Source organism: Anopheles merus, chromosome 2L (assembly GCF_017562075.2).
Source record: "Anopheles merus strain MAF chromosome 2L, AmerM5.1, whole genome shotgun sequence".
NCBI lineage: Eukaryota > Metazoa > Arthropoda > Insecta > Diptera > Culicidae > Anopheles > Anopheles merus.
In genome coordinates, this window is record NC_054083.1 from 51,720,513 (window position 1) to 51,734,946 (window position 14,434).

A 14,434-nucleotide genomic window follows, 5' to 3' on the forward strand; every position below is an offset into this window, starting at 1 on the left:
TGAAGGACATCCCAGATAACCGTTTAAATCATTGGCGGTTGGTCAGAAAACGGTTGCAGCAGTTTTGGGTCAGATGGAAGACTGAATATCTTCAACAGCTCCATGCGAGAACTAAGTGGCATGGATCTGTAACCGCAATCGTGCCCGGTATGTTAGTCTTGTTACGCGAGGATAATGTACCCCCAACGAAATGGCCATTAGCAAGGGTGTCAGAAGTCCATCCAGGGAGTGACGGTGTGGTACGGGTAGTAACATTGCGAACGTCCAACGCGAAAGATATCAAGCGACCAGTAGTTCGTATTTGTATTTTGCCTAACCAGTGATCGTCGAAAAGGTGAAAAGGAAGTAGCAGTTAGAGGAGTGATTGATAAAATATAGATAATGAGTACAACATACATATATAATTATAAGTGGTGGAGGAATGCATAAGAGAGGGATCTAATATTTAAAACATCAATTTATGAAATTGATGTGAGATATGATGAATTAAGGTATCGGCAGATAAATAAGGAAATTCAATGAAGTGGGTAAAAATATGAATTTTTAGGTGGTCGGGAATGTTTGCGCCTATGAGTAGGCAATCCGCTAGACGGATCTAAAATGTGTATATATTGGTGACAGACTTAGGATTAGAATAGGATTAAGGTGTTAGTGAATTGTAAATATGTATAATAAATTAGTCTTAACGTAACCACCGCGATGTTTGGAAGTGAACCGATCGATCCGAAAGTGAATTGGTTGTGAGCTAGAGAACAATGACAAATAGGTCAAATTTTGCCGGATTCGGAATCGGACTCACAGTAGCCGGAGTCGGATCGGAGTCGTGGGTGCAGTCCAAAGAGCACATCACTAGTCCGATTGTCATTTGGGCTTCTTGCTTTCGTTTGTCAGTTCGTATGGGATGCACCAAGATCTATTAAGGAGAACAGGTCGATGCAAAGCCCGTTGCTAGGTTGCCATTTTCAGCTCGTTTTTGACAGTTTCATGAAAAAGTGTTTACAAACAAACGGCTAATAGTTAACGCGGAAAAGTGGACGAATTTACTATTAGGAAGGTTATATTGGTTAAATTTCTTGCGGTCAATCACTTCTGGAGAATAAAGGAGAAGTAATTGCAGTCTACTCTGTATTCAGAAACATTGATAACCTTTTTCATTGTTTGCCATTCCGTGACCACAAACCACTACCGTTTGCAACGGTCCTGCTGGAAAAACGAAATGTTTAACATGTTCAACTGTGTTAAAGAAGTCCTTTTTACTTTCAATTGAACACTGAGAGTAAAATGAAACATCCAATCGATACACACTGGTACAATATGCATACCGTCATTTACTTATAACCTGGCTACGAATGATAAATGAGATCCTTGGATTGTATCAGTCATGTAATATTCTATTTGGATTCTAATTATTCAAATATTCTAACAGGAATTGAATGTGAAATGCTGAACAAAACTCTCATTCACTCCATAGCAACGTCCATCGCTAAACATAAACAATGTTCACTTTAACTGTCAAAATTTTCCCATGACTTTCTGTCAATTTACTCTAAGCGCTTCGACCTGTTCTCTTTCAAGGACCTTGGGGATGCACAGCCAGCTGATCCAAGCCGGCGTCCAGCGTCTAGAACGAAATGAACCGCGAAAGGTGAGTTTTATCGTGCAAAGTGGATCAGTTTCGGTTACCATTTACTTTTTCCGCTTTAGACGAAATGCTGGAAAGAAAGCATTTTTCTGCAGAGCACAATCAACTCCTGGTGCTGAAGCTGGTGGAACACATCGACGATTCTTGCAGCGAGCAAGAACGATGGGAAAACATTGCCGAAGAAATTATGGTACCCGGCCCTACAAATAGTGTACCATGAGCGACCGTTTCACCTGCTAACCAGTTCTCTTGTTGCTTTACAGTTTGAAACGGGCGAAAACTATCCCTGGAGAACAGTACGAATGCATTATAAACAACGAATTGTAAGCCATCTGAAAGAATACACCGATGATCAGCGAATGATCGATCGGCTCCAGTACCCGTTTCTCGAGCGAGTGTACAAATTGCGCGTGCAGTATCAGGTCTCCGCGCTGGTCCTCCAGGATCCCGCCATTATAGCCCGCAACAAGCTAATCATCAAGTACGAAATCGATCCACGATACGACGCGGATGTGGTGAAACTGTTCAAGCGCTACCACACGTCCAGCATGCAGATATGCATAAACGTGCAAGATCCCGCGTATGAGCTGTCGGAACGATGGCAAAAGTTTCTGCTCAAGCCGACCAAGTCAAGACATCGGCTAAAGATGGCAATGTGCGGTGATTTATGGTTTTCTAAGTTTCCTGCTTATATGAATCGGACAGTACGAAAAGCACCCGTAGCTATCACACAACAATCGTCGCAGGAATCTTGCTCATCGTCGATGATACTGCTGGACAATGTACCGGTACGGATAGAGGTTAGCATTGCTGTGTGTGTGGTTGAGTTTGGGATGTTGCTTCACTTTCCTGTTTGCTTTGTTTTAGGAATGTACTTCACCAGCTCCTCCTGCACCGTTTTCACCACGCCAACTGTTGAGCTTTGAATCGTTGGACTGTGATACACTGGTGCTGCAGATGTTGGATATACATGGAAATGTAATGTAATTGGACACTGTGAATTGTAGAATATTAAATGTATTTTGTTCGATTTCAGAAGAATGATTCTCCCGAATCGGTTCAGGAAAATGGTAACGTGGATAAACTTATCCCGATTGATGCGGATATCCCTCCCCGATCGACGCATCCTAGCGATGGCAACGTATCCACGTCTGAAGAACCACAGGAGAGTTTCTATCCTATGCCAGATGTAAGTAGCAGAAAATTGACCTTCATTCCAGTTTGTTTGACCTTATTTTTCCTTTCTTTCAGTGTGTCTTCGATTCAACGGACAGTGAAGACGAAGATGAAGATGTAAGTTGCTTTTCATTTGTACATCTTGTTTAAAATTGTTCAAACGATTTAGAAAGGCCTTTTTATGAAAAATAGATGCAGAATAAATCCTACCAACCAGTTGTCCATGGCAACGTGGATAAATCTGCCCCAATTGATGCGAATGTCCCTCTGCCATCGACACATCCTAGCGATGGCGATGTATCCTCGTCTGAAGAACTACAGGAGAGTTTCTGTCCTATGCCAGATGTAAGCCTCACTAACTGAATTTCATTTCAGTTTACCGGACCTTAATTTTCCTTTCTTTCAGTGTGTGTTCGATTCAACGGATAGTGAACAAGAAGATGAAGATGTAAGTTGCTTTTCTTATTTACTTTGATTCAAACGATTTAAAAGGGCTTTTTTTTAATCAACAATAGATGCGAAATGAATCTCACGAACCAGTTGTCAATGGCAACGTGGATAAATCTGTCCCGATTGATTCCAATGTCCCTCCGCCATCGACACATCATAGCGATGGCAATGTATCATCGTCTGAAGAACTGCAGGAGAGTTTCGTTCGGATGCCAGATGTAAGCAGAAGTGTTTGCACATCATTCCAGTATGATTGACCTTATTTTTCCTTACTTTCAGTGTGTGTTCGATTCGACGGACAGTGAAGAAGAAGATGACGATGTAAGTGGCTTTTCATATGTACTTTGATTCAAACGATTCAAACGATTTAAAAGGGCTTTTTTTAAATCAACAATAGATGCGGACTGAATCTCACGAACCAGTTCTCAATGGCAACGTGGATGAACCTGTCCCGAATGGTGCGAATGTCCCTCCGCCATCGACACATCCTAGCGTTGGCAATGTATCCCCGTCTAAAGAACAACCGGATAATCCGCATCGCATATCAGATGTAAGTATAAAGTTATGGTGGCTGATATATTCCTGAATTTGTACTCAATGACTTATCCTGCCTTTCAGTGTGTGTTGGATTCAACAGATGTTGAATCCGCGGAGGAAGAGCAACAGGAAGAAACTGTAAGTTACTCTTTCCTTGTTTGTACCATTACGCAAAGGAATTCATAATTAGCCGTCATAAAATGTTACATTTTTCAAAACTGTATAATTTAGCTTCCAAAACCGCGATCCAGCACGGCATCAAGCATTGAAAGTGATACAAACTCAGTTAGAACGGTAATATTTAACGGAACGGCGACTTCTCCTGTACGTATGCAGCGCGGCAGGTTCAAATAACCGGCTTGTTTACTTTCTCAATGCATGTCTGTGTAACAAGTCCGTTTCTCTTTCTTGCAGAACACGGAACACCACAGTTCGGGCGATGATGTTAGGCAAACTGAACCGGCGCTACTGGCCGCTCCACCACCGAACCGCATTGATATAAGCACCCTCTTCCAGTATGAGGCGGCACTGGGACCACATCTGAAGAGGAAGAAAAACGTGTACGACTCGATACGCAACTGGATGCCGCTGCTATTTATTAAACCTACCGATTTGTATGTGCCAGCGGTGTCGTTGTTCGCGAAACTCGCTCTACTGCAGCGAATAGCGACAGACATGAACCTTATTCTAAACCCAACCGTCCGTGTTGAGGATCTTATGCCGATCATTTTGCGTATTTTGTGCGGTGCGCGTGAATCGCAATAGAGATTATTGTTAGCTGTTGATTTTTATAGTCCTGCACCAGGTTCATCGTATTGTAAAATGAAAAACTGTTAAATATTTTACATGTTATCACAATCATCATCGTCGGTTGTTTTTTTTTATTGTGGATAGGTGGACTCCTCCTAGGGAGCAACATTATCGAGAATCGTGATGAGCCCGCAGGCAATCCGCGCACCGACCGTGTCCTCCTCGCCCTGGAAGGAGATCGGGTTGTTAATGGACAGGTCCGGAAACCGGTAGACCTCGGACGGTTTCTCGTGTATCACGATCGAGCGCCCGACGATGCCCGCAAACCCGAACAGATTGATGTACGGGCTGTGGAAGTCGATCATCGCGTTGCCGTCCTCCTTTACCTCGATGTTGCCGATCTGTAGAAAGGACGGAATAATTCAATCACGCAAACATTATAATTCACTTCCCCCGTCATTCCCTTGAGGAAGGGGACTGATATGCCTTACAATGCTGCTGCGAAAGTGCGGTCCGGTCGATTTGCATCCCTCGCGCATATCGCCGAACGCGTGCACATGGACGGCGTGCTTCCCCACCGGCAGCCCCGTAACATTGATGGCCGTCTGCACGTGACCCGGTGCCCACTGGCGGAAGGAAATCGTTCCCATGATCTGCTGCTCCGGATTGTCCGCTACCAGTGTTGCGCCCACCTTCCACGAAGGTTCCGGCTGGCGGTGGTGGTGGTGATGGGAAGGAAAAACAAAACGGAAACAAAGGGAAGGAAAGGGAAGTTGAAAGAAAGAAAAAAGGTTAACTACAACGCAGCGAGGCGATTCGTTCGATTCACCCGTATTTGCATTCGGTGGCCGTCATCTTCGTTTCGGAAAATGAATTCTCACGCAATTTGTGCGATAGGTACACGCACTGCTCACTGGGTAGATGCGCACATTACGTCTTCACGCTGATTTACACACGCTGATATGGAATTGCTCACCAAACATCTCCCGTGATGGAATAATTAATTCTAGGTGAGAACGTGCAACACAACAGAAGCAAGTAGGCGTTGTAACATTGGCCACCACAGCATACATACGTTGTGCGCAGTTTAAGTTACACGATGTTAACATGAGTTTTTGCGTTCAAAATTCGTTTAACGTCAGTGTGTGGCACCTTTGAATAGATAGTAACGATTTTAATCAGATACTTCTCTCGATTGAGAGTTTTTTTTTTAAGGAAAAGACAACACCATATCACGTCAGAAGACAACAATTAAGAGATGCTATATGTGCTATAGTTTCACTTTTTTGCAAGTATTTTAACGCGAAACTTGCTATAAAGTGTTTTATTGGTATCTTATGTCACAAGATAACCACTGGCCTTGTGATTTTAAACAAGTTCTATATTATTCTAATTGTTCATCACTTGGTGATCCTTAATTCATGCTACATCACGTGTCTTTGAGCTCATTCCGATTAACTTAGTTGCTGATTTCACATCACATCTCTTTGTAGAACGTAGATCCAAACGTACACACTACAGCCTACTTGGAGCAACTTACTCTGGGAAGGATTTCGAAGCCACGGAAACCGCCAGGTCCTAGCGGGATGCCACTGGCGGTACCGCCCGGTCCCAGCCCAACAGTTGGATCGATAAACTCCACATCATCCGTCAGCCGTCCAACGATCGCCGACTGGCCAGTAACCGAACTCAAACCACAGAGTCCAACCACCAGACAGAGCGTTCCAACTATGGCAGGATACCTTCGCATGGTTGTCGTCGGGAATACTTGCTTGCCAACGGTGGACATGAAAACGCACACACACACACACACACACAGAGAACCGTCGTCGTCGGAACTACTCCGCGGAAAGGTACACTCTCAAACGCTACCAAACTACAACTAATCGTACCTGGCCCGTTGGAGGTAAGATTTATTGTGATTAGAACGCATCGTGATGGGAGAAGCCACACCACACAAGCACCGTCGTGCGGAAGGTGCATCACACCGCTTGCAACGTGCATTAGCAGCTAGTAGAAAGGTCGTGCCGCGCACATGGGGGAAGTGGCTGGAAATGCTTACGGGTAATTATCGGGCTGCCGGCATAAGACAGACAGGGCGCAGAGAACAATCAAAACGGCGGTGATGCGTGAGGCACAAGACGCATTGCGTTCTACTCCACCCTATGCCAACTACGTTCGTTTGCCGCGGAGGGCGGGAGGAAGACGTTGCAATAGAACTGCTATTAAGAAGCGCTGCCTACTAGACGTGCCTGGGCTGCGGTTTTTGGGCTCTTCCGATACATCATGTCCTTTACGAAGAATGTCAAAAAAAAAGAAGACATTCCAATATACGAACAATTCCATTTCCCTTTCCAAACGCATGTAAAGGTGAGGAAAAACAGGGCGGGTTTAGTGGCGCTACTCAACCTGCTTGCTGTGTATGATTAGTGCTTGGACCTCGCCACATGATTGCATGTTTGCGCAATGAGTCAGGCCCGGTGGGAAACCCGCAACCAACGAAGGTCTTTCTCTTACTCATACTAAACCCGCTGTCTCTTTAGGTCATCGGTTACGGATGATGGATGATAGTTCATGCACATCGTTCAGAACCGATGCACCTTGTTTTTTTTGCATAGTGCAGTACTTGACCTACACGCCAACTGCATTTGGGGATGCGCAATTTTGAGCGATGTATGGGAAGTGCATTTTCAAACCGTTCTAAGGTTCTTCTCGTTGGTTCCCAAATAATATGAATAAGTAATTGACGAAGATTTGAATGCTTATTACACAAAGGTATCGATGTTATGCCTCCGTACTTAATAAGTAAAACAGCTTTGAGTAAACAGAAGGCGGCACCATTTGCTTCATTTCTCACGCCAATCGGTGAGAAACTACCCATTTTCCAAATTATATCTTTCTTTGGTCTTCAAACGATGAAGAGCTTCGAAAGAGGACTATCTTTGGGATATTCTATAAAAGGCACACTCCAAAGCATTAGGCAACGTTAGTGGTGCAAAGTCGTTGTAGGATCTTAATCCAATGGACAAATTTCCATATCTTCAATTTCTCGTACAATGTTTAATAGTGCTGAAAGTGCTAACCGTTAGCAATGGTACTCCTCAAGCAACTGCTGTTAACCCGTTGTCCTCGCATACGCAAACTGATCAACGAATTGCCGCCGTAAGAGATCTCTTAGTACATCTGGACCGAGCCCACCAGCTGCTCGTGCTGACCTGCTGGTCACCCTCCGTTCGGTATGCGCTTTGGCAAAGCGTACGCGAATCAACTGGCACCTCGCACAGTGGCACTGCTTCCGTTCGCTTCGCTCCAATCGATCAGCGCCATCTTCCCTGGCACGATCCTAATCAGCATCAAATCGTGATCGTACTCGATCTATCCTGCCCCGGCACGGATCGATTGCTCGAAAGTGCACGGCAGCTGCTTTACTACCGCGTACGGTGGATCGTGTTCCGAAGCAGCATTGAGTATCCGGGAGGATCTGTGCGGGGTTGGAGCAATTGTAGCGAGTATTCGGTGCTCGATCGGTTACCGTTGCTGGTCAGCAATGAGCTGTTTTACTTTTGCACGGAAACCAGCACCGGTCAGCATCTGGTTAGGCAACAGTATCGTCTGGCGGCGAGCTTGGCGAGCTCTTCTGCGCCGATCTACGAAACGTTTGGCACTTGGAACGCAGCACTGGGAGTACGGGTGGTGGTTGGTTCTAAAGTACGACCACCGGTGACGTCGATAAGGAGGCAAAATTTCCACAAATTTCAGCTGCGCGCTTCTCTCGTCATACTGCACAATGAAACGCTGAACCATTTGGATGATCTTCAGTAAGTGTTGTGTGTGTTTAGGCGGCTTTCAATGAGGCTTACTATTAATTTTCTCCTCTGTTCCCTTTCCAGTGATAAACACATCGATACAATATCGCGTGTGAACTATCTCCTCACAAAGTCGGTCGCCCATGCACTCAACGCAACGGTCAAGTTCAGCATCGTGGACACGTGGGGCTATCGGGATCGGGAAACGGATCGCTACAACGGCATGATCGGTGAGCTGCAACGCGATCTGGCCGATCTCGGCGGTACGTCCATGTTTTTCACCCAGGACCGTATCAAGGCGGTCGATTTCCTTTCGATGACCGCTTCGACGCGGGCCAGCTTTATATTTCGTGCCCCGAAGCTTTCCTTCACCAACAACGTGTTTGTGCTGCCGTTCGATCAGTACGTTTGGTACTGTACGGTCAGCTTCATCGTGCTGTCCGGCGTACTGCTGCTGGTGATGTTACGCACCGAGCAGCGTTACAATGCAGGAGGAGGAGGAAGAGGAGGAAGTGCAATCGGTAGCAACAGCCCCGCCACCGTTACCGGGTTATCCGATACGCTGCTCAATGTGTTCGGTACCACCTGCCAGCAGGGGTCGTTTATCGAACCGCAAACGGCACCCTCGAGATGCCTGATACTGCTGTGCCTGGTGGTGCTGATGTTCCTCTATGCCAGCTATTCGGCAAACATTGTCGCCCTCATTCAGTCCCCTTCCACCAAGATACAAACGCTGGAAGATTTGCTGGCGTCGAGATTAAAAACCGGCGCTGAGGATACCGTTTACAATCAGTACTACTTTCGGGTATGTTTGCTGTTAAGTTTCACGAGTAGCTATTACAGGGTTTTTCAGGAGTTCTCATAGCTTTGGGGCACTTTATTGACTGTTTCTCACTTGAAATGAACTTAATGGTAATGGGAATTGGACTCTATAGCACCCTTGTTGGACAAATCCAATGGGAGTTTTGAAGGAGCCTGTTCAAAAAGGGTGCCATAGAGTCCAATTTCCAACAAATGAAGTTCACCTCCAATAAGAAAGAGTCAAGGAAGTGTCCCACAACTACGAGAACCCCAGGAAAACCCTGTATGATAATTATCGTTCTCCCATATTCAATCCACACAGACGGAAACGGAACCCATCCGGAAGGCACTTTACGAGCGCAAAATGCGAAACAAAGATGGGACGGAAAACTTTCTCCCCCTCGCACAGGGCGTTGAGCTGATCCGACAGGGCCACTACGCGTTTCACGTCGAGAGGGGCGTTGGCTACAAGCTCATCAGCGAAACGTTTCAGGAGGAGGAAAAGTGTGGCCTGCAGGAGGTAGAATATTTGAAGGTGATCGAACCGTACTACGCGGTACAGAAGAACAGCTCCTTCCGCGAGCCGGTACGTATAAATTTGTTTAAATTGCGCGAGTTCGGAATACAGGGCCGCGAGCATACGCTGCTTTACACCAAGAAACCACGGTGCGTTGGGGGCAGCAGCTTCATACCGGTGTCGATCGTGGACGTGTGGCCCGCACTGGTGACGCTGGGCTGGGGTTACCTGCTTACGGTAGCGGTGCTGATTGCCGAACTGCTGTGGTTCCGGTTGCGTTCACGCATCTTACCAACAGCCGGATACTTTCAATAGGAAGTAAAGAAACGCTCTACTACTTTTCGTTTAGATTATTATCATTATTTGAATGTAAGATTTTGTATGAATGACAAAATGTTACTATTATACACTACACACAGCTTTTCTGAAAAGCTCGCTCAATTTCCTTACATATCAGTGCTCAGTGTGCTTCTTTCCTCAGTTAAGCTTCTTTTCATTCACGAAAGGCACTCACACCTAATTCAATGTTCTTTATCTTTCATACCCAAACACTATCGAGAATCGCACATTGCCTAATCGATACCTTAATGCTTACGCGAACAATATCTACACTTGAGTATGTGTGTGAGTTGTTGTTTTTTTTTATATCTTCTCAGCCACAACACAAGCAACAGCACACAACAAATACACACAAATGTGTCGAAAAAGGTAAAACTACACCCTAATATAATGGGCACTTAATTAATAAAAAACGAAAGCGAAAGAAATAACACGTTTGCATTCACATTTGGCATGGCCGCTTTCGCAGCGTGATAAAGAGAGAAACAGAGAGAGACAGAACTTAATGGTGTTTAAGGAAATCCTTGCGCGTAATAATGCCCCGCACACGGTTTTCCGACGACACCACGACGAGATGGCGCAATCCGAGGGCACGGAACAGCTGAAAGATCCGTGGTACCGATGTGCCCTCCTCCACGCTGTACGGCGAAGGGTTCATGAACATGTTCATGTTGACAGAGAAACTGCCGCTCCGCTTGTATTCGTTTACGTGTAGATCCTACAGAAGACAGGACATTTTAGTTAACATAAAACCTCCATACACAAAAGGGACCTAATCCAATGTTCCTAATTACCTCAACGGCTGGGTAGCGCGGGTACTCGTCGCGGAACGCTTCAATGCTGACAGTCGACTCCCAGAAGCGGCTCGATTCGACGTAGAGGCTACGCTTCAGTATCACAACGAGCTGGGAGCGCAATATTAGCCCAATCAGTCGTCCATTCACGCGTGAGCCCTGTAAAACGTAATTAAAACCACCTTACTCAGGGTTAAGTTAACTTTTCCTAACAAAATGAACTTACATCATCACCATCCTCGACGACGGGGAAACCATTGTGGGTTGTGTTTTTCAAAATATCCAGCAGATACTGAACCTTCTCCTCCGTTCGCACACACACCACCGGCCGCGCCATGATGTGGCGGGCCGAGAGATTCTGGTACTCCGGTTCGACGTGCCACGGCAGCATTGGCACGCGCGACGTACGGATCTGCGTATCGTAGATGCCTTCGTTAAAGTAATCTCCGCTCCATTTGGCCGTCATTAGCGTTAGTATGATCGGCAGGATGAAGCCAATGTTGCCGGTCGTTTCCAGCAAGATGACGCTCAAGCTTAGCGTCATTCGAACAACGCCACCGAGCTGAGCGGCCGCTCCGATCAGTGCGTATTTACCCGGTGATACAAAAGCCTGTAAAAAAGGAAAGCTTATTAACAACAGACGTTTACATAGTTATCTCTTCGATCACACTTACAATCGAGGTTGGGAAAGCGAGCACGGTGAAGGAAGCTATCAGCCGACCCCAGGCAGCTCCGATGAGCAGCGTTGGGATGAAGATACCCAACGAGACACTCAGCCCGTACGTGACGCACGACAGCGGATAGTAGATGAGCACAAACGTGGCCAGCGTAAGGATCTTGTGCGAACCGGGTGGATCGTGAAACAGGGCCTTGACCGTTGCTTCGGGCGTTTGGAACCACAGTGCCGCCGCCGCATTGTACTCATTGTCCTGGCAGAACAGCTGCACCGGTTGCTCGGTTGGATCGTTACCCAGCGGACGGCAGTCGTTGATCGTGTAGGCCATCAGGCACGCAAACGTTGCGCCCAGCACGGCGACGAACGCCGCCTCCAGCACCTTAGCCCAACGCTGCCGGATGGCGTGCGCACGGAACATGTTCAGTCGGCTGTTGAGCGCGTTCCATAACGCCCCCGTACACCCCCCGATCACGCCCATCAGCATAAAGATCGGCAGCTCGTAGTACTCGAACGGGAGCGGCGCAAACTCGCCCAAATTGAACAGGCCCCGGTACCGGAAGCTGCTCAGCCCGTGGTACGCCGACAGGATAATGTTCAGCGTAAACGAGCTGATGATGGAGGCGAAAAACGTGCGCCAGATGAGGCTCTGGTTCCAGAAGCTGGCCGCCTCCTCGAGCGAGAACAGTATGCCCCCGATCGGGGCACCGAAGGCGGCCGCTACACCGGCCGCCGCACCGCCCACCACAAAGTCGCGCTTTTCGTGATCGTCCCGGAAGTGCTGCAGAATCTTCAAATCCCGCCGAAAGGTGGTGCTCTTGCCCTGCGATATGCCGGCCGCTATCACGGCGCCACTGTGTATCATCGGGCCTTCCTTGCCGCCGGCCAGCCCCCCAATGACGGAGGTAGCGACGCCGACCGCCTTCACCGCGAGCGTCTTGATGCGCACGATCCGCGGTACCTTCACCCCGTTCAGGTAGCATTTCACCTGCGGTATGCCACTGCCGGCGGCGACCGGTTCGACGTAGGCGACGAGCGTGGCCCCGATCACGACCGGCACCAGGTTCAGCAGCGACCAGTACAGGTAGGGAATGCTCAGATCGCCGTGCAGCACATTCGCGTCTACCTGGCGCTTCAGGAAGCCGTACTTGAGCCGGGACACCTCCTCGATTACGATGTTGATACAGCAGGCGACCAGCGCGGTGCAGACACCGATCTGGAGCGAAATGACCCAGCGAGAAAAGTCCTTCCGCACGGTAAACTTTGGCTTGATCTTGGTCTGATCGCGGCGCCACAGCACATTCTCGCACACATCGTAGTCCAAGCTCTGCGGATGGGAAGAAGAAAGAAAGGAGAACATTACTACAAGGGTGGTTTCATGTGTACCTCTGCGCGCAGGTCGAAAGCAACCTCAGTCGTGTCTGTCCACTTTTGCTGCTGCATTGTGGCACCTGCTTAGCGCACGCATTTCATCCCGCACGACGATACACAAACGTGTGATTAACAGTCAGCAACAAAACTACAACTATTCTTGCCCTCAGCACGGTATGGCAGAGAATTGTCTTCTTATCTCGTCCGGCGTCCGACTGCTCGTCAAACGTCCCACAATAAAGGAGTGTGGTTTATCATCATCCGTTTCCCAATAGCTCCCCGGCAATCTACTTTCTCGGGTGTTGCCGCACACTTAATTGTAACTAATTTTGATAACGCACACACTGTTGTTGTTCAGTTCACGGTAGAGCTAATGCAGCAGCAACAGTGCAAATACGAATGCGGCACGATGCATTTCAGATACAACAATGTTTGCGTCAGCCATTTTCACTGTGTTTGCGCTATCTTACCTCGTACTGGGAAGCTTCTTTGCTTCGTCGGTTTAAGTTGAAGGCAGGATCGACATCATCATCATCGTCGTTAGTAGCGGGAATGTTGAAATCGGTCGGTTCCTGGAACAAAACAGAAAACAACCCAGAAGATAGTTATTATCTTCATCACGCGGCTGAATAGCCGGAGAAACTTAGTTTTCCCGTACGTTTCGCGGGCTGCGCCGATTTCGCACTCCTTCCTCCAACAAATTCTCTTCATCGCTACTGTCGACGTCTATCAAACGCACACCGGGCGGCATGTTTTTTGGGGAAGTATGTTGTTTAAAAGAGCAGCTTTCGGGCACAGTAAAATGGTTGACTGATGCGAGGAATTAGCGCCAGTCGCTTTGCAATCACTGATGACTAATCTATGGCACAGGCACAGGCACAGGCACAGGTCAGAGACAACAAAAACCTACCACCACACACTATCACAAAACGGTTCCGGGGAAGAGCGCAACAAAGAAGCGAACATTGACAACTGGTACTCGCTTGATGGATGATTTACATTTGCTTAGCTAGCAACACAACGCCCTCCTATCGGAATACACTAAACGGACTGATTTCATGGAGAGATTTCTGTAAAACGAGCACTTTCCACGCACAACAATTAAACATTTTGGAAAAGAAAGGAAGCCGTACTGCGTATTTCGTGCATCACCAACAAGTGTTCGTGTGTTTGTTTACGTTTGAAACGTCAATGGGGGTTGAACGTGATGTTAGCTAGTGGTTACACTACGCGCTCAGGCGGCAACCGATTTGAAAGCGGCTTGTTGGGTGTTCCAAACAAACAAAAATATTTTTTTAATGTTTCTAGACGGAAGAAATAGTTCAATTGTTGAGGCTCGTTATCAAAAAAAAAATCAAGATTTAAATGTACCCCTGATTTTCAAATAAAACCCAAAACAGTTCTGTTAGCGGTTTGCTTGAAAGATGAAAGCCTGTATTCAATTTGCTTTTCCTGCTCGGCTGGAATTGATTCGCACCTGAGCCGCACACAACCAAACCCATCATCGCTCCACCCGCGATCACCGTAGCAACCAAGCACAAACACTTCTTCTTCCTTCCCAACCGGCCCTTTCTTCTC

The 14,434-nt window shown here is 47.2% G+C and overlaps 4 protein-coding genes across 7 annotated transcripts; 2 read left to right on the top strand and 2 right to left on the bottom strand.

The window, feature by feature from the left end:
• Positions 1–1,569: 1,569 nt before the first annotated feature.
• On the top strand, positions 1,570–4,576 carry LOC121591428. Of its 3 annotated transcripts, none has more exons than XM_041911897.1 (14): positions 1,570–1,645; positions 1,705–1,832; positions 1,906–2,442; positions 2,510–2,620; positions 2,679–2,831; positions 2,894–2,935; positions 3,011–3,163; positions 3,225–3,266; positions 3,334–3,486; positions 3,548–3,589; positions 3,666–3,818; positions 3,887–3,943; positions 4,037–4,129; positions 4,220–4,576. In XM_041911897.1, exons 2-14 carry the CDS (start codon positions 1,710–1,712, stop codon positions 4,568–4,570), a joined length of 2,010 nt encoding a protein of 669 aa, XP_041767831.1. In that variant the 5' UTR covers positions 1,570–1,645; positions 1,705–1,709; the 3' UTR covers positions 4,571–4,576. The 3 variants fall into 3 exon arrangements, with proteins under 3 accessions (XP_041767831.1, XP_041767832.1, XP_041767833.1); XM_041911898.1 differs by having other exon boundaries at positions 2,682–2,831; XM_041911899.1 differs by lacking the exon at positions 1,570–1,645 and having other exon boundaries at positions 1,747–1,832; positions 1,887–2,442.
• Positions 4,577–4,617: 41 nt separating this feature from the next.
• On the bottom strand, positions 4,618–6,344 carry LOC121591431 (superoxide dismutase [Cu-Zn]). The gene is made up of 3 exons (XM_041911901.1): positions 6,096–6,344; positions 5,047–5,265; positions 4,618–4,956 (listed from the first exon to the last, which is right to left on the bottom strand). The coding sequence occupies exons 1-3, from the start codon at positions 6,342–6,344 to the stop codon at positions 4,711–4,713; spliced, it is 714 nt and encodes a 237-aa protein (XP_041767835.1). The 3' UTR covers positions 4,618–4,710.
• On the top strand, positions 5,646–10,424 carry LOC121591427. Of its 2 annotated transcripts, XM_041911896.1 has the most exons (4): positions 5,646–5,720; positions 7,623–8,373; positions 8,446–9,166; positions 9,485–10,424. In XM_041911896.1, coding segments are annotated over exons 1-4 (1,983 nt in total). In that variant the 5' UTR covers positions 5,646–5,719; the 3' UTR covers positions 9,995–10,424. The 2 variants fall into 2 exon arrangements, with proteins under 2 accessions (XP_041767830.1, XP_041767829.1); XM_041911895.1 differs by lacking the exon at positions 5,646–5,720 and having other exon boundaries at positions 6,759–8,373.
• LOC121591426 (H(+)/Cl(-) exchange transporter 7) lies at positions 10,327–14,169 on the bottom strand. Its single transcript, XM_041911894.1, has 6 exons — positions 13,515–14,169; positions 13,327–13,428; positions 11,487–12,812; positions 11,039–11,422; positions 10,813–10,971; positions 10,327–10,736 (listed from the first exon to the last, which is right to left on the bottom strand). Exons 1-6 carry the CDS (start codon positions 13,605–13,607, stop codon positions 10,521–10,523), a joined length of 2,280 nt encoding a protein of 759 aa, XP_041767828.1. The 5' UTR covers positions 13,608–14,169; the 3' UTR covers positions 10,327–10,520.
• Between the last annotated feature and the right edge of the window lie 265 nt (positions 14,170–14,434).